This window comes from Lineus longissimus, chromosome 8 (assembly GCF_910592395.1).
Source record: "Lineus longissimus chromosome 8, tnLinLong1.2, whole genome shotgun sequence".
In the NCBI taxonomy this organism is placed as follows: Eukaryota; Metazoa; Nemertea; class Pilidiophora; order Heteronemertea; family Lineidae; genus Lineus; species Lineus longissimus.
Window position 1 is genome coordinate 12,789,825 of NC_088315.1, and position 26,132 is coordinate 12,815,956.

Sequence of the window (26,132 nt, forward strand, 5' to 3'; positions counted from 1 at the left end):
GATCAGATTGGCGCTTAAGGTGGGCGAGAATGCAATGGAGGAAACACTCATCTCCCCTTTGATTCGTTTTGTGATTGTTGAGCTGAAGACAGGCTTTTTTTCGAACCAGTTCATCCGGTAAACAAACTCTCTTACACGTGCCTCTGTCTGATTTCGTAAATTCACAACCTCCGCGGAGGATTACAAACTTGACTATTGTTAATTTCATTCCCAGGACTTTGTCGAATGTCCATCCTGACCCCGCCTGTATAAAGGTATCGAATTTCATTTCAATTTCGTCCAGGTTTTCCTCAAGTAAAGATTTGATATCCCCAACCACCAGTGCAGATTGGGTGTTTGTGTTAAACCAAGGCTCAGTAGCTGTTGCCTTACCAGATTCATAATCTTTTTCCCCGGTTAGATTACGAAGTAAACGCACCTGAATTTCAAAATGATATTTCAGACCGTAATCCGCATGCATCTTGAAATATTTGACCAGTTGCGAGTTCAACAAAGGTCTCGCCTCCTTACGTAGAAACAAGGAAAGGTCATTTTCGCGTTTGATATCGCGATATTCATATTGAACCCCATCCATAGATGGTGAAAAGTTCCGCGTGGCAATCATCCTTCGCGTCACCAGTGTTCAACCTGCGCGAATAATCGCTGCGAGGTGTACAGATAAATACTAAATCTCTATCGTGACTATGAAATTACATTACTTATTAGACTATTATACCCCGTGTTGTTGGTGATTGATAGGAAAAAGGTATCGATCCGTAGAAAGGGAGGAGAGAATTTCTGTCCCACTGAAATATGTATAAGTATTAACTAACTCATAACTCATGTCTCGAGAATCCCGGTGTTCAACCTTTATAGTTCCCATCGTGATTGTTATTTATTATTCCCCTAACCCCTTGCGAATTTAGTTTCAGTCACACCATAATTTCAACCTTAGCTCAGAATTCGACAAAACCTTAATCTCTATTCGAATTTATGCGTTTTTCATTAATTCTAGTGTGACTAGGTGGGAACAAACAAGTGTAGACCTATAAAGCTGGTGAACGCTTGAGGTTACACAACAACCAACGCGTCTGGTAAGTGGTATAAGATTGTGATAGTTAGAGTAATTATTTTTTTGTACTCATTCTTCACATTAATCACTAAAAACTACAAATGGTCATTTCAAACCCCACACCAACTTTGATTGCAAGGACCGGATAATAGTATATTACTTATAGAAGCGAACCCCTTGTTCAATGTTGGTGATTGAGATTAGAGTGAGAACCTGCCCCAGCAAGAAACAATTACGGACCAAGCTAACTTTAATTGTAAGGACCAGATAATAGAATATTACTTTTAGAAGCGAACCCTTTGTTCATTGTTGGTGATTGAGATAACACGCGTGATATAAGAGTTGGGATAAAACATTGGATAGTAATTCATTATTTGTACTTATTCTTCACATATTTCACCAACAACAACAAGTGCTCATTACAAAACCCCTGATTGAGATTCCAGTGAGAACCTGCCCGAAAAAAATGACGTACACGCTCAAGGTTGTTGTTGTGATTGGTCAGTGAAGTTAAAGTTTAGAGAGTGTTTTTTCAAGATATCGTGAATTTGATTGGATCCCAACTACTCTGAGCTCCTGATCGTGCGAGGACATACCAAAAGACGGGTTTTCATCCTTCTTATGACTATTGTAATCCCGGGTGACTTTCCATGGTGAGGGCGGGTGCTGTCCCACGATTGGCTGTCGAATTCTCCAGCATTGTCTCCACTGGCTGGCGGCCACCAACCTGCAAAAAAAAGGAAAGTTGTATCAGTGGAAGCGCAGTGAACGCCGAGTCTTATAAAGACCTGTTTCAGGGCGGATAATTCAGATTATACTGTTGATCAAATTCAAACACCATTAACATCTTAATGGATCTCCTTTACAGATGTAGATTGTCTTTATAACTATATAAGACATCGGAGACGTTCGCATTTCGTGCAAATCTACCTTTCGACCTCTCTCGCACATTTCTTGAATTTTTTACGTTCACTGGTAAGTAAGTTTTTTTAATATCCTGAATATACACGCGGGAACACCGTCTTGTCGGTGTACGAGTCGAACCCATAAATTGCTTCCATTGTACATCGTCAGGAAGAGATTGGGATCTAAAACTTTCGTGTATAGAGTGCAAGTTTCTTCTCATCTTTCGGTATGATTATTCACACGAATTTATTCAACTCTATCAAATACTTTGTTATTCTAAAAAAATCCTTATTTCATGTTTGCAAGATTCGTCTTAAATTCTCGTGTGACTGGATGAGGTGACTATAGATTTGTAAGCACTGTTCTGAAAATAACTTGCTTCCACCATAAACCAGAAGAAACACATTAATCACACGTCTTAAATTCTCGTGTGACTGGATGAGGTGACTATAGATTTGTAAGCACTGTTCTGAAAATAACTTGCTTCCACCATAAACCAGAAGAAACACGTTAATCACACGTCTTAAATTCTCGTGTGACTGGATGAGGTGACTATAGATTTGTAAGCACTGTTCTGAAAATAACTTGCTCCCACCATAAACCAGAAGAAACACATTAATCACACGTCTTAAATTCTCGTGTGACTGGGTGAGGTGACTACAGATTAGTAAGCACTGTTCTGAAACTAACTTGCTTCCAACCATAAACCAGAAGAAACACATTAATCCTACGTTTTTCGTCTGGTTGGTTTTTCACCAGTATGATTATTTTTGTGATGATGATAATTTCACTAATGATATTCTCTCAAGTAAGAGTTGAATTTGTTTTTTTTTCCATTTTAGATTATAAATATGTATGTTTCAACCATAAGAGACTTGCTCTCGTCGACAATTGACATGACCCACTGTTCAACTCAATTCCATTCTTCCTATAGATAAGAAAACATTTGTGTGACTGTGTCTTGCTTCATGTCTTTCAGAAATCACCACTGTTGCGCATATAACTAACCATCCTAAGAGAAGATACACTGGTTCTCTATCTACAATTGCTTAATTAAAGGTATGTGTTTAATGTAGCCAGTGTTGTAACTTGATCGAATACAGAGACATGTTGGAAAGAAGAAAAAAGAAAGATGTCAATCTCTTAACATATTCCCACATTTTAAGTAATATCACATAAGTGTAATACTCTTCACTCTTTTTTTTTCCAGTTAACCGTTTCATCATTGTTGCAAGATAAGAAAGAATAATCCCAGTACTATAATCTATTCATTGGTGGTAAGTAAAAATTATTTTTGTTCACCCCCTTCGAAACTCAGTACTCTGTTCTCGAGAGTAATAATAATGTCAAGGAATGAAGTAATCGGGAATTAGTTTTTAGCTCAGCTGACAAAGTCAGCGGAGCTAGTCAAATAGCTATTCGATTGGTGTCCGTCCTTCCACCCATCCTGCCATCCTTCCAACATGCCATCTGTAGACAAAGTTGGGCATTTTGTAATCATACAACCGAGGCACTTCAAATCTAGTCTTGCTTATAAACACCGCAGAAAATGTTGCTTACGGAAAAAAATTTGGGCGATTCGACTCAAATTCAGCTCCCCAGGGGGCAAAATGCGTAAATGAAAAAACAATTTTTTGACGCTCTATTCCAGCAGATAAAAGCTTAAAATAAAGTTGAAAAGGTCTTCATGATACAGAAGTTTTGATATAAAATAGATTAGTGTCGATTTATATCACCAGTTGGCGGTAGTGAGCAAAACTGTTGTTTGACCCCGGATGACCCCGCTTTAAATTTCCCGCCGAGGTTACCTGGAGCGCTATCGTCAAAAAAATGGCGGTGACATTTTTATTTCTACCGGAGCGATGATTTTGTAAGTGACGAATTTTCTTTTTTAAGCCTTTACGGAAACGTATTTTGGTACGAAACTTCACACGTTTATAGAAAAGATCAACGAGAATGTGTTCAAGTGCCCTCATAACGATGAGTTCAACAGAATTTGGTCAAAACAACCTTCGAATGGAGTCAACTTTCTTTGCGAAATTGAAGCGACGACCTCATTATTTATCGTAATTTATGCAGATCTGAGTCCAGCTGATGGGTGATGTTCTGATTTGTGTTCAAACTATTGGAAACTTCGGAAATTAGTTCTTTTAGTTCTCCTATTCTGCAGGAGTATATTATAGCCATTGATGTTGACAGCTAAAAGCACGAAAACTTTGTTCAGGTTTCTCGTCCAATCACGTGACCTCTCCAACACTCGATAATGCACTCTTTTCGTCCACGTTTTAGGCCAATCTTCGGCCTGAACATGAAATCTAATAAGCGCAGTACTTAAATCAGATGTTTCTCTCGCCTTGAAAACATTCCTGGGTAAAATCCATTGAGATTAGCCGAGTTAATCCACTTTTTCCGTGCCTAAAATCTCTGCCGCTGAATTCTATAAATAGAAACTGTTAACATCGCGGCAGTGTGGTTCCCATTGTGCGCCCTCCCACTTCACACCATGTCAGGAACTTTTACGGAGAGAGAGGGCGTGCGGTAAGAAGAATGGCCAAAATGACGTCACGTTTTCCTGGCAATATCTCTTGCCAGCATCTTTACAGACAACGTTAGAACTAGAAAACGAATATGTTAATTTGCAAAATTAAAAGCAGATTTCACCACTAACCAGCCAAATCGGAATACGACGGCGCAAAATGTTCTCGCTTTCCTCCTGCTAAAAAACCTTGTTCCCGCACTCCTATTTTAATTTATGCCAAGGAATATGATATGACCTGTTTTCACTTTTTTGTAATTAAATGGTATTCATATAATGAGATCAATAGTAGTGTCCGTGTCAGATCCCATCATGGAGGTATAAATAATTATTTATACCTCCATGATCACATCGTTCAACTAGTCTTCTCTCCCCAGCCCAGGTGCCTCACACGGACCTTCACGTCCCAATACTCAAGACCAACTCCTACAATATCGCCCTCAAAACAACCCTGGAGTCATGAATTCACAGGTGCTCCTGTGAAATCTCAGTTCTAGTTTATTTATCAAACTTTATCGAGGGTTATCGAATCGAATGGATGTGTCGATCGTCGGGGCGGATTGATATGTGGTTAGGTTGTGCGTCCAAGGCGATTAGGTCATTCAGTTAGTTTGAGAAAGATCATGATCATGAAGATGCGTGTTGTGTTATCATAACTGGAAAATAAGTTGAAGTTACTATTAGTACTACGATTCTTACATGAGTAAAAAGTAGACGTTTTAAGCAACACAATAATGTTACTCCCATAAAAAACTGTCAATTCTCCTTACCACTCTCAGAAGCCAAGCGATTGCTGTTAAGTTATGCAGGGGCTTAATCAATTACTTGCACTCCATGTGGGGTGAATAACATTACCTTTAGAACGGCTGGCTGTAGGGGGATGAGTGGAACAGCCGGTATACCTGCTGACCTGCTGAACCGAGGTTAATGTTATTTTCAATCCACGATTGCAGGTCACCTGATTTTCGAGATTTCGCGGGAAATGAAATTGTAAACAAACACATGTGTGCAGTTCAAATGTAAACAAAAATGTATTTTTGGTACTTTTGGTTGCTGGACTTGGGTTTTCCCGCAGTTAGGAGCTGGATCAAATTGGTGGTCTATTGTGCTGTTTTAGTCAGAGGTAGCCCTTGATTATGAAGGGATTTTCAAATTAAGGTGACCATAGTCTTTTATGTGCTCAGCTCACCACAGTTTTCAATACTTGATGTATCTGAAGAGGCGCGCGGAACCTGACATGGCCTTACCAAGGAGCTGCTAACTTTGCCTTTTTGGCTGAGACATTGCTTCATGTTGGACTAGGAGGAGCACGCATTTTAAAGTTCTAGTAGTGATAGTTGGTTCGAGCCATTTGGAAGCCGACATGTGAAGGCCTATCTGGGTTCTCCTTCTTCTCCGTATAAAAAGGGGCATATTGCTGACTAAGGAACAAGGCATATTGACATTGCCTCATCATCTCTATGGGACCAATTGATATACTTTTATATGCACGCATACATCGTGCCATTTCAGGGTCCGAGTCTGTGGACAATTGGTTTGATTAATTTGTCTCTTCGATATTGCTCCTTTATTGCATTAGATTTTCATCGCAATTCGATCTATTCAAGATATAGCCAATTTGAACCTGTCTGCGCCAAGGATAGATTGGTTCCAGATCGACTCACTATGACTAGGAATACGCAGTAGAGCACAATGTCATGAAAAACGACCCTTTGTATTGTAAATTCCAATCACCTGCAGGACAGGTCAATTTCTCTCAATAAAATTAATTTTGTTGACTCCTGTAATCTCTACCTTATTAAAAAAAAAAGAAAGTGGTGCTAGTCCCAAACTGGTAATTTCTATTTATTTTGACCTCTGTTAAATCATGATACCTCTCAATTACAGACAGCATTTTGTATCCTTGTGCTGTACAACCCAGCCTGGACATACCACAGTTGTCCATGGAGAAGTCTCATCCTCTCTGACACTTTTTTTCTGTAAAGCTACTGATACAACATGCTGAACTAGGGATATCTTCCGTTGCCTCCTGTAATATTTACATACCATGGCTGATTAGTTCAATCATATTTCATCCACCTGGCAGCTCTGCATTGGAAATTTTAGTGGTATAACGTGTTCTCTTGACCTTCAAACAGTAGTATAAAGCCGATATTTACTACTTTATACCCTCAGTCCTATGTTATTAGGTCATCCAGCTGAGCGCCAGGCCCTTGGGCCTCTTGTTAAAAAAGGTTTTTTTTTTTTTTACAGGAAATGGCGAACGAATGAATACTTTTAATGTAGAAGTGGGAAAGTTAGACAATTTGAAAATCCACTTAGTGATTGTTTTTATGTCATGTACAAACCTGATCGAAGAAGATTACACCTTTGACCAATACGATTACGCCGAGTATTATACGAAGTCGAGAAAAGTTGATAGCGCTGGATATGTCAAGAGAGAGTTGTGTGATGTTACTTACAGAGTATCCAAGTTTATGAACATTCATCTCTATGTTAAACATAACATTCATCTTTGGGTACAGGAGACCAATTTCAATCATTTATTAAAACAAATTACCTGCGAGATTCTAAAATTCGTTCACATTCATTCAAACAAAATCCCACATTTTTCCTATCAAATTAATAATATTCAATCAAGTTTTTTGATTATAAGTGAAAAATTCAAATGTTTAAGGGATATCACAAAAATTGAGGGACAAATTAAACAATTCTTTTCCCCATGTCCAACTCTAAAAATATATGAACATCACCAAACTGGACCTGTTATTTTCATCGAAGACCCATTAAACTATAAAACAAACCTTCTGAATAAGGGACAATTCTGGGGGTTAAAATTTAAACAAGGTCATATTAGGATTTTTAAAGACAAGGGAGTCCTTGTCACAAAATCAATCAAAGACTTAGAAAATATTGAACAAAAATTTATAAATTTCGTAGATTACTGTAATTTTAGTACTGAGTTAAAATGGCTTTGATTCAGAAAATAATTAACACCCTTTACAAGGAAAATCACATAAATAATGAAATGAAACGAGGGATTTTTCAAACTCTAAACCAAAAAAAAGAGTTTAGAAAGTTTGATTGCAACAATAAACAAATTTGGAACGAATTTGCTGAAGTGGTCAGAGAGAAAATTCAATCATTTCAAATTGTATTAGTTTATTCCCCCATGAAAATTAGAACCGAGTGTGGGTTTCCTGTAGAGGGAACCATTACAATAGTAGTTAAGAATACAAATGATATAGAGATAAAAAAGGACGGTACAGACTTAGGTTTCCAAACCAATGGAGGGGAGGGGGAAGAGGAAGTAGTCTTCGACTTCTTGGGTGAGGTGTCTGCAGACTCTGAGTCTGAAGACGAGTCGGGTGTCTCAGATGTTGTGGGTTTGGGGAAGAGAAGCGCAACCAGCGCGGAGGGGGATGCAGGGGGTCAACCGGAAAAGAAGAAAAGACTGACCGAGTGTAATTTATCTGACTCCAGCAGCGATGATAATGGTCCGTGTGAAAACGAAAATGGGGGATGTGACCCGACAAGACGCATCTCGAGAGTCACTAAACCCCCAACTGGGAAAAAATCCCCTACAATCACCCGAGTTGATAGCGCACATGGGATAAATTCAGTGGCCACATTTTTCGACGAACGGGACAAAATGTCCAAACTAAATGAAAATCAAAATCTCTCCCATGAAGAGAGAATGTTTCAAAAGAAATACTTGGAAAAGTGTCGATGTCATGGGGGAAAAGACAAAGAAACTATGATCAACGATTATCAAAAGATTTGTTCGGTAAAAACAATTCAGTTTGAAACAAGAGAAAAAACCGTTGGTTTATTAGCAAGAGAATCAACTATACGTCAAAACTGGGTAAAAGGGGCCGAGAGTCTTGTGACTCAGTTACAAAAATTAACACACGCGATGGGGAAATTCGAAACGAAACAAACCTGCGATTCGTTAATAAAACCATTTTTCGATAAAGAAATAGCGCACGGAGAATGCAAACGGTGCACTCTCCATTGCTTGCCTTTGTTTGCAAGCAACATTAAAATGCCAGTAGGACGTCCGGTAAATCAAAAAAAAAAAAAAAATCGGATTAAATAGAGATACTGGTATGAAACCACAAAGTAGAATTCCCTATTCAACTAGCAAAAAACTAGAAATATATGATCCAAGGGCACATGCTGATAACATGCGAAATAAAGAAAAATGGAACGTTCCCGGCGAGGCCCTGACAAAAACTATTTTTCAAAAGAGGAGAATGACTTCGTTAAAAAACAATTCGAAGGGGTTAACAGGAAAAATTTTAAAAAATGTGCAAGGCTTGGTTAATTCATTGTAAAAACTTTTTGATAGGTGTCTGGGGGTTTTTTTTGTTGAATTGGTTAGAAGGCGTGGTAGATAGAAATTGGTTTCCTGTACCCACTTCGTTGGTTTTTCTCAAGTTTTCAAGTGATGTATAATGTTTACAAAACATCTTTTGCCTCGGTAATAAGAAGATGAATTTATTCTCCTTTCTAATAGGAATTGAAATATGGAAACGGGTGCGAAGAGGATAGTATCTTTGTGCGAAGAAAGAGATACACTTCAAAACGAATCCGATATAGGATGTCATAAAATTAAATTGGTACGAAAAGACATGGACGCTTGTTCTCGACGTTGCGAATTTTTTGAGGCCGCACATGATCAAGCTAAAGGTGAAAAAAAAAAGGAGGGGAGTGGGGGTATTATTAGAATAGATGGTGCATGTAAAGCGGAGAATAAGCTAGAAATTAGCTTTAAAAAAGAAAGTTTTGCGTACACCCCCTCGTACAGTTCGAGGGGGATGGTTGGAATCTACGTGGGGTATATGCAGGACATTGAACCCCAAACGATGCGTCGAGTGGGCACTGGGTTAAGTTTTTTTCTTGGTGAAGGTGTTGTTGGTAATTTTTTCCCCGATATGGGGGAATTACGATATTACGACAAGGTTATCGTAAGTCCCCGTCAATTCAGAGGGGAAGACCATGATATATCAATATCCGTTTACAATTTAGAAGATGAGAAGATTACTTTTTTTCCGGTTTCAGAAATTGGGGGACATACACTTTTACACGATTCCGCAAGAAGTGGTCATGATTAATATCGCAGCATAAAAAAAGTTGGTTGTTATTACCGAGGCTAAAGTTGGTTTGTTTTCTACAACATTTAGTTTAGAAAGGAGATTCGTTATATATCTTAGCTAATCTAGTTGAAAAAGGACCTGTGATGCGTTCACAAGTTATTGTGTGTATAATGTTTTAGTTTAGAACCGAGTCGAAATAGACTTATAATTCTGTTTACTTTCAATGAAGAAAAGAGAAGAATTAGTTAAAGTGAAAATAGGTATCATACGGTGATTAAATTCACTAGTTCTGCGAAAAGTAAGGATATTTTTTCTTAAGTCACGATGTAAAATTGATAGAAATGAAATAAATAATAAGAGAGGACGAGACCTCCATTCGCGTAATGTGTTTGACACATCTTTTTGATATAATTAAAGTGTGCCAATCAGCATTGCGTCTGTGTGGAAGGTTTTGTAAACAACGATTACATTTGCACGTGGAAGGAGCCAGGGTATAAAACCAAGAAGAAAAGAGGATGAGGATACAACCCCCATTTGCGTAAAAGCGTTTGACATATCTTTTTGAAATAATTAAAGTGTTAAATAATTAAAAGGGCTAAGACCTAGAAATGCACTTACAAGGCCTAGTATATACTTACAAGGCCTAGTATATATTACTGGCCTTGTAAGTGCATTTTTATATACTACTTGTAGTGTCATCAATGTTAAAGAATTCTCTCAATCTGATTCTTCTTAAGAATTCTTCTGTGTCTTAGTTGAGTTGATGATTGTCATATGATTTTGGGGCAAGGCAGAAGTTTAAGCCTTTGCGAAGAAGTTTAATTTCATCATTAGTTAGTTTGTACTCACTGAGGTTTACTACCGATCTTTTTAATTCATTTTCTGCAATGGATTTTAGTGTCTTGGGTTTCCCCCCAACATATCAACTAGTTGGTTTAGGAAGTGTGGAAATATACCGAAATGAAACTGAATTGCAAAACAAATATCAGTGTAAATCGTTCAGGTACCTACTGATGCTATTTATTCTCCCATTTCATGTTAATTTCAGTTGCTCTGTTCACTTTTAACTGAGAGAAACTCTGACCAGTTGATGGCTTTGCATGTGACCATGTGATCCACCATCTTTGTTGATTTGGCTGCATACTTGTTGATCTAGAATGTCTAACTCATGGTTTTCTGAGACTTAGGCTTTTATTCTTCTTATCGTTTGTTTTACACGGTTAAAACTGTTTTAGATCTGATATTGTAAGCGTTTTTCTATGACAAATGGAATGTAAATCTCTTGTCGCGGGAGTTTTTTCTGCAGCCCCGTAAAGGCCCAATTCCCCTCAGGCTGGAGATCCTCCTGTCTTCGGCGGAAGATTTACACTTCCCCAATCACAACAGTTGGTGATTCACGATCTAAATTTCCTTACAGTACTACCAGTAGGCTGATAGGCAGTGCCCAACCAACTATGCTCAATGAGCAGAGTCCCAAAAATATCTGATAGTCACATTCCGTATATAAGAGTCCAATGCTAATGCCAGAAACGTTTAAAGTAAAGTCCAACGAGCGGCGCGAACGAAACTAAATATATTAACAATAATTATATGGTAACGCAAATGGAGTCTAAACAACTAATAACGCGAATGAAAACTTTGAGAAACTTATCGATTACAGGTAGGACTAGGAGTGGGGTAGACTGCCCAAACCTATAGAAAGACAGGAACATGGTATATTCTAACCCTTGTGGCACAGTTCCAAGTCTTATTGCGGACTACTCATTGCGGTAGATTAGACAAAGACACGTATATACTCAAAAATGTCTTCAGATTGGTTCAACCTCAAATTAGCTAACTAGAACGTCTGTACATGTATGCGTTAACTAGATTACAAGTATCCGATCCAGTACTTATGTGGCATTCCAGTTCTGGTGATTAAGTTCCGTGTCTTCTTCCGCCTCCAACAGACATATCTTGTTGACAGGTCTGTCAAACGTTCCACTCGGTGTCTTGATACGGACGGTCCTGACTTCACCGTCTGCAATCTACGATATCTACGACTATTGCCATTTTTACCACTTTTTTGTAGCAGGAGCTGGGGGCCCTCTTTGGCGCCCTCAGCCATGTGCAGCTTGATTCCCACCTGCAGCAGGCTGCGCCCCCAGCCCACCATCACCTGAGTCATTGTCACTACTACTTTTATCATTATACCCCCAACTGCCTGGTCATTGTCACCATCAGAATCAGACTGATCATGCAAATTGATCTCAAATTGGTCTATCTTCACCAATTCACCTGTCGAAATACCCACTTCCTGGGGACGAGATTGAACCGAATTCTTCCGAGAACACTTCCGAAGACATGGCGGGAGGTTTAAATCAACGTAGAATCAGTAGTTTGGTTTACTTTTTGATAAGTAGATAAGTAGATGGAAAAACTGAGATAACGTTATTGACAATTTAGCGACCTATTTTCAATAACGTTTTAAAACGCTATTGGCAGTGAAAGAGTTAAAGAACAAATCTAACCTTTTGACTAAATTCAAAGAGCAAACTATGCAAGCGCGAGCAAAGCTCTCATGACAAGGTCAGGATCTGTTGTAATTTTGATGAACTAGTTTTATGAACTAAAATTTACACTGTTTTGAATTGTGTCAGTTGTACATCTGAGTTAAATTTAATAAAAACTTTTAATCTAAAAATGACTGATAGAAACCAAAAGGTTAATTGTCCAACATGTAATAAATCCATTGCATACAGCAATATGGCAGCTCGCAGGAAGACGAAGGGGCATTTAAATAAATCAATGGTACAAGTACCTACTATTCCAACACTAATCCCTAGAGGTGTAAATAAGAAGCTTTCCTTTGAGACTGAGGAGCTTGTTGACATAAATAAAGTTGAAAGAATTGAAGTAGCAAAGAAGTTTGGCAAGCCTGTTGTTACCATTAGAGTGAATATTGATAGAGAAGCGAAACAGGTTTTTTTAATACAGGGAAAAATTTGAGGAAGTACTTTTTAAGCTGAATGATTACCACCATAAAATAAGCATATCACTTTTCGCCCAGTTCAACAGACCTAAGACCGTAGAGCAGGGCCCGTATTCATAAAGCTACTTAAGTCAAAGTGGGACACCTAAAATGCATCTTAAGTTTAGGTGGGGTACTTACTTAAAATAAGTCATATTCATAAATATGCTTAAGTCAGGTTGCCCACTCAAATCGAATCTTAGATTTGAGACACCTCCGGGGCAGTCTTAACTCTAAGTGGACTGGTTCTTTCAGTTCATTTTTAGCACGGCGCTCATCGGAGATGAGTTTGTTAGACCATATCCACAACTCCGTGGATATGGTCTATTGTTTTTACTGAGCCGATCGCCAGGACCCGAGGGATGTGGTTTTCGACACGTATCTCCGAAACTGCCGCACGGAACGACCTGAAATTTGGTTAGGTTACGTTTCATAACCTGCTAACGAACAACGTGTACTTTATTTTTGCAGCCGTTGCTTGCTTTTTTAGTTTTCGGGTGATTTTTGATGAAAATCGCCGGTTCTGAACCGTTCCGGTAATAGCACTGCCTCCCGCGTTTTTACCGATTAGGCAAGTTGCTCAACGTTGATCTGGCCCGACCTGAACAGGTGGGAGGATACCCGCTACATGGAAGAGCCAACAGACATTTCATCTACGCATTCTAGGGTGAGTGTGATTTTTTCGTGATTGTAATCGCCCTCAAATTTGTGTTGAAACACTGCATCAGACAAAATTAACTCATCAGAGGTCAAGAAAAGGATCTTAAGAATATATATTCGCTGTTAGTTTGGGTGATTATAGGGAGCACGTCCATCTTTTGAGGCAAACTTGTCATCCGAAAGTTTCCAGATCCCCGCAATGGCGGATATACATTCATCAAAAAAATTACGAATTCGGGCAAGTTTCATCAAACTGTGCGCCTTAAACACCTAAGAATGTCTGAAAATCACCGAGACTCTACACATGAGATATACCTTCACTGAAAATAATTGCTAAAACCTCGCTTAACGTGTCGCGAGTGCTGAAAGCAACAGTTTTGGAGATCGTTTTTCTGTACATTCTGCTCACTCCTGTAGAAATGTACAGTAAAGCACGTATACACGTGCAGTGTAAATGGACACACGAATGTACACACCTTCTGAAAATATTGTCAGCAAAGGTGATAAGTGTTTGTTCTGAATTATGACAATGAAATTCATAGACTATTAGCAGGTAGTCAGTGTCTGTTGGTCTGAATAATGAATGATAAAACTTCTGGTGAAGTTAAAATATTTCCTCGCTCTGTTTTACAGCCTGACGCAGTGATGGGGATGATCAGCATCTGTTCTGTTCTGCGACCGCATCAGTCACGGATATAGGACCCTTGACCACGAGGAGCTGATGAGGCAAAGTCGTATAACCGTCTTAACCTTGACATCGGTGCAGTGCTGAATTTGCCGTCTGAAGACAAACCAGTATAATATTCCAGCCGTATTTCGTTCTTTTCACTGTAATACTTTTACTTCAAAAAGACTGAATAAATAAACCTACTGTGGCAGTTAGTTTAAAAAGATATTATTGCATTTTACGTTTTTACTCTTAGTGCTGATCGGTCATACCCCTTGGGCCTGGCCGTAACCTTGCATACTGGTTGTCTCGATGCCGTATGCTATGACCATGTATATATCTACTGGACTGGTTTGTTGCACCATGTCGAAGGAATTTTATGTAGAGATCAAGACACTTCCCTCACATCACAATCTACACCTCAAAAGAATGGTTGTAAAAATCCTTGCCATGATTCCCGGTTGCCCCTATGTTGTGACCATGCATGCATCAATGGCCTTGGATGTTGCAACCTACACTTCAAAGGAATGCGAAGTCTAAATCGCATTTATTTTTTGTCCCCAGGTTGTGACTTTCCTAACAGCAATTGCAGACCATATCCCTGGTGATAGTGTTTTGTCATCTTAAAAATGAGCACCAGGACAAAGCACCAAAAACCTGCCACTAAAGATCAGATCAGAAGTTACCTACGTGGTGCCAGTACCCACAAGTGCATGATTGACACCTCGATCATTTGAAGAAAAAATTGGCAGCAGAACCATGTGTGCATGGAGGGAGGTATTATAATATAAATACTGTGGAGACGCAATGTATTATTGGTCGTCCCAACATTGGGAGCTTTCATCCCCACCAGCCATATCAGATGGCCAACTGGTTTCCCTCACTCGACCAGAAAACTCATCAAAAGATACGAAAGATGTTGAGATTCAGATTACATTTGCTTGTTGTCTGCTGGATTCTGACCATCCATATGCTGAGTTGTTGCAGTCCCAGAACAATCGCTAATTCTAGTATTTATGATGCACCTACTGTCACAACCTAATTCAGCTGAGTATTCAGGTTATCTGGTTATATCCTGGTGCAAACCTAATTTCTCAACATGACAAAATACTTTCACCAGGGATATGGTCTGCAATTTGCTGTTAGGCAAATTGCCCAATACTAGTTGATGTTGGCTTGGCAACATGAAATTGCACACAGGCGTGCAATTCGCAGGGAAAGGGTTTTTCATGATTGCCTCCATCCACAAGACTTCTTAAACGACTTATAATTATATCAGCGATATCGGTTTGATCGGCTAACATTATTCTTGTGAGGGATGACCACGAATCGGAAACTAGGAGGAATTACACGCTACTTCCTGAGTTAAAACTGCTTGCGACTCTCCGGTTTACAATTTTTACCCTTGCGGATCATTCCAACAGCTGGTGATACTGTCAACATTTCCAAACCAACCACGAGTCGAGTAATTGCGGAGGTAACAACCTAACTGAACCAAATTTCGGAAACAAGATGACACTCCTCAATTATCTTTTTTTAGCTCAGCTGACAAAGTCACACGTTTATGGAAAAGATCAACGAGAATGTGTTCAAATGCCCTCATAACGATGAGTTCAACGGAATTTGGTCAAAACAACCTTCGCATGGAGTCAACTTTCTTTACGAAATTGAAGCGACAACCTCATTATTTATCGTAATTTATGCAGATCTGAGTCCAGCTGATGGGTGATGTTCTGATTTGTGTTCAAACTATTGGAAACTTCGGAAATTAGTTCTATTAGTTCTACTATTCTGCAGGAGTATATTATAGCCATTGATGTTGACAGCTAAAAGCACGAAAACTTTGTTTATTTATCAAACTGTATCGAGTGTTATCGAATCGAATGGATGTGTCGATCGTCGGGGCGGATTGATATGTGGTTGTGAGTCCAAGGCGATTACGTCATTCAGTTAGTTTAAGAAAGATCATGATCATGAAGATGCGTGTTGTGTTATCATAACCGGAAAATAATTTGAAGTTATTATTAGTACTACGATTCTTACATGAGTAAAAAGTAGACGTTTTAAGCAACACAATAATGTTACTCCCATAAAAAAAACGGTCAATTCTCCTTACCACTCGCAGAACAGAAGCCAAGCCATTGCTGTTAAGTTATGCAGGGGCTTAATCAATTACCTGCACTCCCTGTGGGGTGAATAACATTACCTTTTGAACAGCTGGCTGTAGGGGGATGATTGGAACAGCCGGTATACCTGCTGACCTGCTGAACCCAGGTTAATGTTATTTTCAATCCACGATTGCAGGTCACCTGATTTTCGAGATTTCGCGGGAAATGAAATTGTAAACAAACGCATGTATGCAGTTCAAATGTAAACAAAAATGTATTTTTGGTACTTTTGGTTGCTGGACTTGGGTTTTCCCGCAGTTAGGAGCTGGGGTCAAATTGGTGGTCTATTGTTTATGGGTGCTGTTTTAGTCAGAGGTCATGAGGTAGCCCTTGATTATGAAGGGATTTTCAAATTAAGGTGACCATGGTCTTTTTATGTGCTCTCCACAGCTTTCAATACTTGATGTATCTGAAGAGGTGCGCGGAACCTGACATGGCCTTACCAAGGAGCTCCTCACGGTGCTGAACTTCTAGCTTGCCTGTCGACTAAGTGCCTTTTTGGCCGAGACATTGCTACATGTAAGAGGAGCACGCATTTTAAATTTATAGTAGTGATGATAGTAAAGTTGGTTCGAGCCATTTGGGAGCCGACATGTGAAGGCCTATCTGGGTTCTCCTTTTTTAGCTCACCTGTCAGGTGAGCTTATACGATACCGCGGCGTCTGGCGTCCGTCGTCGTCGTCCGTCGTTAACTTTTGACAAAATCATGGCACGTTTCTTAACCGCTTGACCCAGAAAGTTCATACTTGGTGTGTGGGTACCCCTAGGCAAGACCTTCCTTCAGAATGAAAATCAGCGCAATTTGACTGCTGGTCTGCCATAAAGGGGGCGCTCTTTGAAAACCTATTTTTGTCATTTTGAAGCTTATGGTTAAAGCTAGAGCGATGAAAATTTTATGGTGGGTGTATCTAATAAAGGTACATCACATATCACACGGGTTTTTGATTTGACCTTCATTTCAAGGTCACAGAGGTCGAACTCTACAATTTCTTTGATCATGGCACGTTTTTTTGCTATTGGTCATAGACTCTCTAAATTTGATATGTAGACACCTATTGGGCATCTCTACATGTTGACACAGATTTAGATCAGTGTGACCTACTATTCAGGTATAAGTAGGTCAAGGTTAAAAAAGCCCATTTTCTTTATTCCAGCAGATTGAAGTTTGAAATGAAGTTTTAGAGGTCGGCCTGATATAGAGGTTTCGATATTAAATAGATTAAAAATGTCAGTTGGCACATTGCCAGCAGTTTTGAATTTCGCGGTTCAAGGTAATCCGTCGGGGTATCCCAGATGCGCAGTGTTGTACTGCGCCACTAGATCTGCATACTACAAGTATGGAAGACAGCCATTTTATGAATTTGAAGAAGGAATTAAATCACCTTGAATCAATGCTAAAACTTAATCATCCGCTCTTCGGATGAGGTCGTATGTGTTGATTACATTCTTGTGATTGGTTTGAGATTATTAGTTTGTCCTCATTGCCGGTTGTTTTAGAAAATTTTGACTGTGATTGGAAGGTAAAATGAGAAACTTGTCACACTGTTCTTCGGCTTGGAATGGGGATAGTCAATGCAGAGCCAGTTGGTACAAGCTGCCTTGCAAATCGGGGTGGCGTAATAATACTGTGAAAGAACAATAAAATGATGAATTTTAGCAGTGTGTGTCAGAAATTATGTGATTTCCATTGCATTTGACGATCCCAAAGTTTCGAGAGTATGGCAAAATGGCTGCTGCCGTCATTGGAGATTAGCGTCAAGCCGGAACCTTTCGTTACAATGTGGGCTTTTAAACACAAGTTAATGGCTTATAATCACCCAGACACTACTCATTAGGTAAAGCTCTACTAAAAACACTTGCTTTAATTTTTGTAAACATGTCACGAGTGCTTAAAAAGAACCATTTTTGTGATCGTTTTTCGTCGCTGTAGAAATGTACACAGTCAGAGTCAGTCAGTGTGTCAACACAACAGCGGTGTTAGTAATAGTATACACATGAATCCATGATACACGGAGACACGAATGTAAACATTTACCTGTTGGGTCGGAAGGAGTTCACCGTTACCGATCACTGCCCCAAGAAAGGTCATCTGAGCTGGTTGACTTAAGTAGATGATGATAATGATGAAAATGTTGGACAGCTGTCATCAGTGCTTTTATAGTTAGGGCAGCCTATAGTCGGATTCATAAGTAAATGTCACTGACACTGCCCTTTTGGGTCGCTGTGCAAAAACTATTGGGCCGATTTCTTCAAAGTTTGGTTTTTCTTGAATCTAATTTCGGGACCCAACACAATTTCCAGGTTAGAGATTTGCAAATTATAAAGAAAAAAATTGTCAACTTTGGAGCCCTTTGGCCATTTTGGGGGAATCTGGAGGGCCCGATTTTTTTTTATGGATAGTTCTAAATGAAACTTGGCAGCTTTAAAAGATACACACGAAAAAAAATTAACCTGAACATTTCAGCAAAATGCATCCAGAAATAAGCAGTACAGAGGAGAAAATGTCAAAATCAACACACTACGTCAATGTACACCAATACATACAAAAAATTATTTCGTAACCATGGTTACTGAAATATGAAAATCCTCTTGGGTCCCGAAATTAGATTCAAGAAAAACCAAACTTTGAAGAAATCGGCTCAGTAGTTTTTGCGCAGCGGCCCAAAAAGGCAGTGACATTTACTTATGAATCCGACTATAGGGCTGTCTTGTAACTACGTTTTTTCATATGTTATACTATAGCCAACTCTATATCAGTATAACAGTGATGGCATGCATGCATGGTCGGGACATGATGGCTGACTGATGGATTTCAACATTATCAGTGACCACATGACAATCAGAGATCACCTGGGGAGAAGGGCTGAGCTACACTCAATTCAGAATCAAACAAAAACCTTGCATCTCCCATCCAACATCAGAGCTCCAGTCGATTCTCGTTTAAGACAAACCACACCATCCCACAACTATTGCATGATTAACCCCTAAAATTGACAAGTTCTTCCTCAAACTCTCCCTTTCATATCGACAGGTGAGCACAATGGCCCTGGCCATTTCATCTTCGTATAAAAAGGGGCATATTGCTGACTAAGGAACAAGGCATATTGACTTTGCCTCATCATCTCTATCGGACCAATCGATATACTTTTATATGCACGCATACATCACGCCATTTCAGGGTCTGAGTCTGTGGACAATTGGTCTGATTAATTTTTCTCTTCGATATTGCTCCTTTATTGCATTAGATTTTCATCGCAATTCAATCTATTCAAGATATAGCCAATTTGAACCTGTCTGCGCCAAGGATAGATTGGTTCCCGATAGACTCACTAGGGATATGCAGTAGAGCACAATGTCATGAAAAACGACCCTTTGTATTGTAAATTCCAATCACCTGCAGGACAGGTTAATTTCTCTCAATAAAATTAATTTTGTTGACTCCTGTAATCTCTACCTTATTTAAAAAAAAAGACAGTGGTGTTAGTCCCAAACTGGTCATTTCTATTTATTTTGACCTCTGTACAATCAGGATACCTCTCAATTACAGACAGCATTTTGTATCCTTGTGCTGTACAACCCAGCCTGGACATACCACAGTTGTCTATGGAGAAGTCTCATCCTCTCTGACACTTCTTTTCTGTAAATTTACCGATACAACATACTGAACTAGGGATATCTTCCGTTGCCTCCTGTAATATTTACAAACCATGGCTGATTAGTTCAATCATGTTTCATCCAGCTGGCAGCTCTGCATTGGAAATTTTAGTGGTATAACGTGTTCTCTTGACCTTCAAACAGTAGTATAAAGCTGATATTTACTACTTTACACCCTCAGTCCTATGTTATTAGGTCATCCAGCTGAGCGCCAGGCCCTTGGGCCTCTTGTTATTATCATATTCTTCGATTTCACGGTGTTATCAGTGTGGTCCATCGAATGCCTACAGTACTTTGATTCTAGGACCTTCGTTTCACGAGTGGAGATAATATGAGACATTGGGAAGGGGATGAGGTCATCCTTAGGGGTATCCATTGCGGCCTTAGCTTATGACGCCATTTTTTAATCCTAACATCCCCGGGCAACGATGATACAATTGTGTACAGAAAAATGATTTGTAATTTGCACTATTGAATACCCTCGATCAATGAATAATGAATAATGATAAGAAATGTGACACGGGTACCTGATGCGTCGTTTGAAGAAGTGTTTCACTCAAACTTAAGCGCCAGTAGTCTTATATCGTTAGTTGAATGACAACTTCTCGTAGCAGACTCCCGAAATTGCAGTCTCAGTTAGTCCAATCATTCATCTCGACTCTGTATAACCAAAATGAGCGTGATCGGTCCCGACGAGCGCTATCACCGACCGACTTTCATCGCCAGTAGTGTGATATCGCTAGTCGAATGACAACTTATCATCGGAGAATCTCGAAATTGCGGTCTCAGTTTGTCTAATCGGGCATCTCGACTCTATACTACAATCAAGATGTACAGACCGGGGGAGCTGGCGGTACGTACCCATAAGTCTTTGCGGTAGTCTCGCGCGTACCGGATATAACCTATCAAGCTTTTCTCCTTCAGAGAAATACTGCGTTGCGCTCAACTGCCAATTATGCATTAGTCTGGTGGACACGAGGTTGGCCTTAAACTTGCTTGAAATCGAAAATTTGGACAACACACGTGTACTACAGCGCAAACGGCAGCATTCTGACATATAGAAACATGTGGTCTGATTCTATTTTCACTTGTCACTAAGTGATCACGCGTCCAACCTCGTATGCAGGGTAATGTGGCTTTCTCATTGGTCGAACGTTAATTTTGTTCACAGCCTTTTAAGGCACTTGAGCGCAACGCAGTATTTCTCTGAAGGAGAAAAGTTTGATGGGTTATATCCGATACGCGCGAGACTACCGCAAAGACTTATGGGTACGTACCGCCAGCTCCCCCGGTAGATTTTTTTTTCCAGTATTGATGACAGCAACTGCTGGTCATTGCTAGAACTGAATGTTAAAAACCTGCATCGACTATATAAAAATATACACAAATGAAATTTAATGACAAGAACTGGTGATTGAAAAGGTAGGTAGCTGATAAAGTACAACTGTTACTGTATGTTATATTTAAAAAATAAAGCCTTAAATGACTAGGTTTTAGGTTTAGAGCATGACAACATTTGCCACGGCTTTCTTTTTCCCAGGAGGCGTCATGCCTGCGAACCCTCAATGTCATGTTTTTGTCAATCAATGCTTGTTCATTATTTTCCAGGTATTGGTGAAAACAATATGAGGGTCATCTCAAACATATAGGCCGATGAGACCATAGAGTTAACACCACCAGTACAAATCCTTACCATTCCATACTGGGATTTCCACCTAAAAAATCAACAGAAAGTAGCAGTTATGGCGAGTAACATTGAAGGTACAGTACCACCTATAGAGATATTGTATTAAGACAGAAAGAAATAGTTAAATTTTGTCAGAATCTGTAATCCTCTCTGAAACCATTTTGTTGAAGGAAATTGTATGATATGATATTCACTCCAACATTTTCATTACACTTTAATTCCTGGGCCTCATTTTGTCTCAGTTGACGTAGAGTTAGAGTTGATTTTCTTGGGTCTACTTATGTTGTGAAAAAAAGGAGTGTTTTGCGTGTTGTTCATATCTTTTCACCCAGTTCGTAGTTGTGGGGTGAATTGTCAATTTTCAACCATTTATTTCAGAAAATTCACTCTCAGGTCTCAGCAACATATGATTGGCAGAAGGAGGCATCGCTTGTTATCCAAAGGGTAGCTTTCTACAAAGGTGGAAAACGTAGAGGAGTGGAACCCTCTGTGTGGTTCAGAACACCAGGTAAGTAACTTGCTAAGGCTGAAATATCAATTGAACAGAGTATTTGGAGTTAGACACCATGTAGTGTGTACTTTAGCGGATGTCATGGAGTTGAGGTGACTGGCATTGATTGGTCTATGCATATTGATTCAATGGGTCATCAGATGTGATTCAACCTGGAGGGGCAAGGTTTCTTTCAACTTGGTCGGAATAGTGTTGAATTTCAACTCTCACTAAGCCAGCAAACTTTCAGTTTCTTGCTTTATCACTAATTTCTTTTTGACCAACTGTGAATTTGTTACCAGTTCATTTATTGATGTTGTCTTTCAGTTGACCAAAGTGTTGTTCTTGATTATGCCAAGAAAGTTAAAGAACCCATGGACTTTTCTACTATCCTAGAGAAACTACAGGTAAAAAATCAATCAGGTCAAAAGTAATTGCCTGCATGGTTTATAGTCTTCCATTACCAAATCTGCTTTGTTTGCTGCGAATTCCTGAAAATTTAGCTGTCTTTCTTCACTCTACGTCACTGCTCCGCTCCACAGGACTTGTCCAAACTATTAATGCCCCCCAAACAAAACGTTCATTGTTCACTCTCTTCAACGTCCCAATTCCTGCCTTTGTGGACCAATTCCTGGGCATCTGGTCTTGCACGATCTATTAAGTCGTGGGATTTTGGTCCAACAATTCCAAGCCAGTGCAACCCATCTAACTAAACCTTGGTGTCTTTTGCCACACCCTGTGATTCTTGAAGGAGTAGCAGGTGCGCTGTACACTGCTAATGATCTGCATTTCACTTGTTTACCATGGTTTATTATTTTCACTCTTTGTCTTGTTTATTTTCAGAATGGAATTTATAAAGATGTAGAAGCGTTTCACTTTGATATGCTTCTCATTAAAAGCAACTGTATCGCCTACAACAGCCCAGCTGACCAAGTGTATGCAGATTGTGAAACTCTATTCAAATATTATGAAGTGGAATATGGAAAGTTACTGAAGAGATTGGAAAAGGTAGATTAATCATGATACACCATCAAATCAGCTACAACAAACGTGTGGTCATACTCACAGGCGTCCTCTCCTTTGAGTTTCTTTTCTCTTGTGAGCTACATGTAAGGGGGAGGGAGAATACACACTGTGAATACAGGGGCCACATACAGAAATAGTAATGGCATGATGTGATACATGTAAAAAAGCAATGGGTGATACAGAGATACCCTTCAATGAAGTTGCGCCTTTCCGGGTGCCAATGTCTGGGCACATCACAAGCAACGACAACATCATTATTCCCAATGACGAATCGAAAAGGAACTATTTACTAGTATTTTCCTTGCAATTTTGATACCCACGATTAGATTTCAGATGATTTTAATTTAACAAACCACAATGATGTCCAATTCAAGTGGATCACATAGTGGTGCATTATTAGTATAGTACTGTATGCTTTCATGCAGACAATTCACAGTATGGTATAATAACTATGTTCGTTTTGCAGGTTAAAACTGCTCAGAATCAAAAGATATGGAATATAGGCTCCTTCATGCATGCAAAGAAAGTTGCACGGGAAGATGGTACATTGAAGATTGTCGGTGACCAGATCAATAAAATGGAGGCTACAATAATGGAAAAAGAAAATAGGATCCATGAACTTAATGCTGATGTACGTATTTTCATTTGAAAATTTTACTGCATGCATGTTTTTCATAGGAAGGAATTTGCTTTGGATGGTTGCAATGCCTGAACTTGGCTTTTTGAAATGTGACAAATCTTATATTCTTATGAGAAAAAAATGGTGTCCAAAATCTTTGAGCTGGAGAAATTTTCCAAAGTTTACAAGTTGATACTCACTAAACGAGTTATTGGGTCACTATTACTCAAGCTTTAATGACCTTGTCAAAAAAGCAAGTAAGCTGAAATTCTTGACAGGAAAAATCCAAAATAATGACTAAGCTGGTAATAATGTGCTTTTGAAAAGTTGCCAGTGTGTCACATTCCATTAATCAGCAACATCGAGTGCAGGAATCAGACAAAACTGAAAGTGCTTGAATGATCTGCATGTCGTGATTATGATATTTGTATTCCAGATTGCATGGCGCGAAAGGATCAACTGTTCCTTCAAGAACCACACAACAACAAAAGAAAGTGCTGTCCAGGTAGATGTTCATTTAAAACCAATGCAAGGTGCAGTGCCAACTATACCAACACGGGTTAACCAAGCTAACTCGGAGTCCGTAAACATTCATCCTCGCACAGCCAGACAGAGAATAAAAAAAACAATTCGTGCTGTACAACATATTCATGGTGAAAATCGCCAAAGTGTGGTTGATGGACTGTGGCTAACTACAGTACGGACATTGACACGAAAGGAATTAGAAAAATATGTTGGTAGAAGTAAAAAGTGTAGAAATCTGAATTTGGGAAGAGTGACCAAACCACATGACCGGTTTTCAAAAGAAAATATTGTCAGAAGTGTTAGGAATTTGTACAAGGGTGGACTGATTAGCAGTCGCAAGTATTCCAATATTGTGAAAGAAACCAGTGCTACGTCTAAACCAAAACTTGTGCCATACAAGTTACTAATAGCAGAACTTAAAACGATTCAGTCTCGGCTGGAGGTTACTAGGTTTTCTGATGGCGTTGATGCTTGTTACCGCAATTTTGAAACTGCTCTACTTGAGGTTGGTGCTGTTTATCTCAAGATAGATGAGCACTTGATGTCAATGACAGGTTCAGGGTTGAACTGGTTTAACCGCAATCGTGGTCAGTTTTCAGTTGCCCTTGGTGCTGAGGGTGCTCCTTCTGGTAAATATGGTACTAGTACATCCCTACTGTTCTCTTTACTGAATGTTGTTGACAAAGTCGCAAGTTGTGATCACAACTATTTGCTATTTGGCGGTAACGTGAAAGAAGATGACGAGAGCATCATGTCATACCTGAGAAATCTTGTGCCAGAAATACAGAAAATTGAACAGAAGGTTTACAAGATTGGCGATACTGATGTTACTTTCAGTTTAGATCTCATTCCAGGTGATAACAAATGGCTTGCCTCTATTTCGGGTGAACTTCAAATGCCGCAACATATCCATGTAGTTTTGCAGATGTGCACAAAGATGAGTTCAACAAAGAATGGTAGTGTTGGTTCACAGGGCTATTGGAAGCCATGGGATTATGAAAGACGACTGGGCTTGGCAAAGAAAGTTGAAAAGATGAAAGAAAACAATGCATCCCGACCTATTATTCTGAAAGAAATGGCAAAAATGAAATCTAGGCAAGAATTTGTTCCGGTTCTGGGTGAGTACATTAATAAATGTATGATAGATCCACTCCATATGAAGAACAATATGTGTCAGCAAATGAACGCATTAATTGTCAATGAGGCCATTAAGAGAACAGATGATAGCATCTTGAAAGGAGGGCTACAGTCTCCTAAATTTGGCACTTCACCTCTAGGGAAATATTTCCATGCCCTGAAGAATAATCTCAAAGCTGGAAAATTGTACATCCAGATGAAGAGATGGTTTTGCGAAAACAAAACATCCCATTTTTTTAAAGTCCTGTAAGATTAGGTTTACTGGTGAAGAATCGCTCAAGTTCTGCAGGGAATTCTATCATCTCATTGCGGCATGTGATCAGTCCGATGGACAAACCTCTGATTTCCAATCATTCAGGCTGTTGGTCCTTCACCAAATGTGTTTGGTAGGAAGAGATGCAATAGCCCTCATGTCACAAATGAAGTTCTCAATGTATGACTTGCAGTGCCTCAAGGAAACGTGTGAAACATGACATAGAATTCACGCAATGTTTCTTGCTCATGTTTCATTAACAACCTGGCATGCTGGCTACATTTTCCCTTATCATGCTGGTCTTGTGTATCTCAAATTTGGCACAGGATTGGGTATAAACACACTCCAAGGTAGAGAGGCAAAGCACAAACAGATTGCCAACTATGGTAAGTTTTCCACTCCTGGAACAAGTGGGAATGCATATTTCGACCTGAGTTCGCACAACTCATATGGCTTCCTGATAACGATGCACTTGAGGAGGCGAAACATATAGAACGGTTCAGGCGAAAAAAAAGTAAACTGCATGTCTATCTTGAAGGATCGTTCAAAGATGATTGCTCTTGTCGACCATCTGATGATGTAGACTCTCTCTGCAAATACTGCAGTCACCCTTGGAAGAATTTGATCGTTGATTCTTGCAACAA

The 26,132-nt window shown here is 39.4% G+C and overlaps 1 protein-coding gene and 1 long non-coding RNA gene across 2 annotated transcripts; both read left to right on the forward strand.

The window, feature by feature from the left end:
• Nucleotides 1–660: 660 nt before the first annotated feature.
• On the forward strand, nt 661–3,235 carry LOC135492886 (uncharacterized). The gene is made up of 4 exons (XR_010448152.1): nt 661–1,073; nt 1,920–2,026; nt 2,937–3,016; nt 3,168–3,235. It is a non-coding gene; the product is annotated as an uncharacterized LOC135492886 (long non-coding RNA).
• An 18,151-nt stretch (nt 3,236–21,386) lies between these two features.
• On the forward strand, nt 21,387–25,585 carry LOC135492576 (uncharacterized). Its single transcript, XM_064779120.1, has 6 exons — nt 21,387–21,512; nt 21,817–21,946; nt 22,256–22,335; nt 22,772–22,936; nt 23,421–23,585; nt 24,010–25,585. The coding sequence occupies exons 3-6, from the start codon at nt 22,303–22,305 to the stop codon at nt 25,483–25,485; spliced, it is 1,839 nt and encodes a 612-aa protein (XP_064635190.1). The 5' UTR covers nt 21,387–21,512; nt 21,817–21,946; nt 22,256–22,302; the 3' UTR covers nt 25,486–25,585.
• The last annotated feature ends 547 nt before the right edge of the window (nt 25,586–26,132 follow it).

Coding starts and splice junctions, on each gene's coding strand:
- LOC135492576 (XM_064779120.1), top strand. CDS start 22,303: ATGGACTTTTCTACTATCCTAGAGAAACTACAG. Junction 22,937..23,420: donor TACTGAAGAGATTGGAAAAG/GTAGATTAATCA, acceptor TTCGTTTTGCAG/GTTAAAACTGCTCAGAATCA. Junction 23,586..24,009: donor TCCATGAACTTAATGCTGAT/GTACGTATTTTC, acceptor TTTGTATTCCAG/ATTGCATGGCGCGAAAGGAT.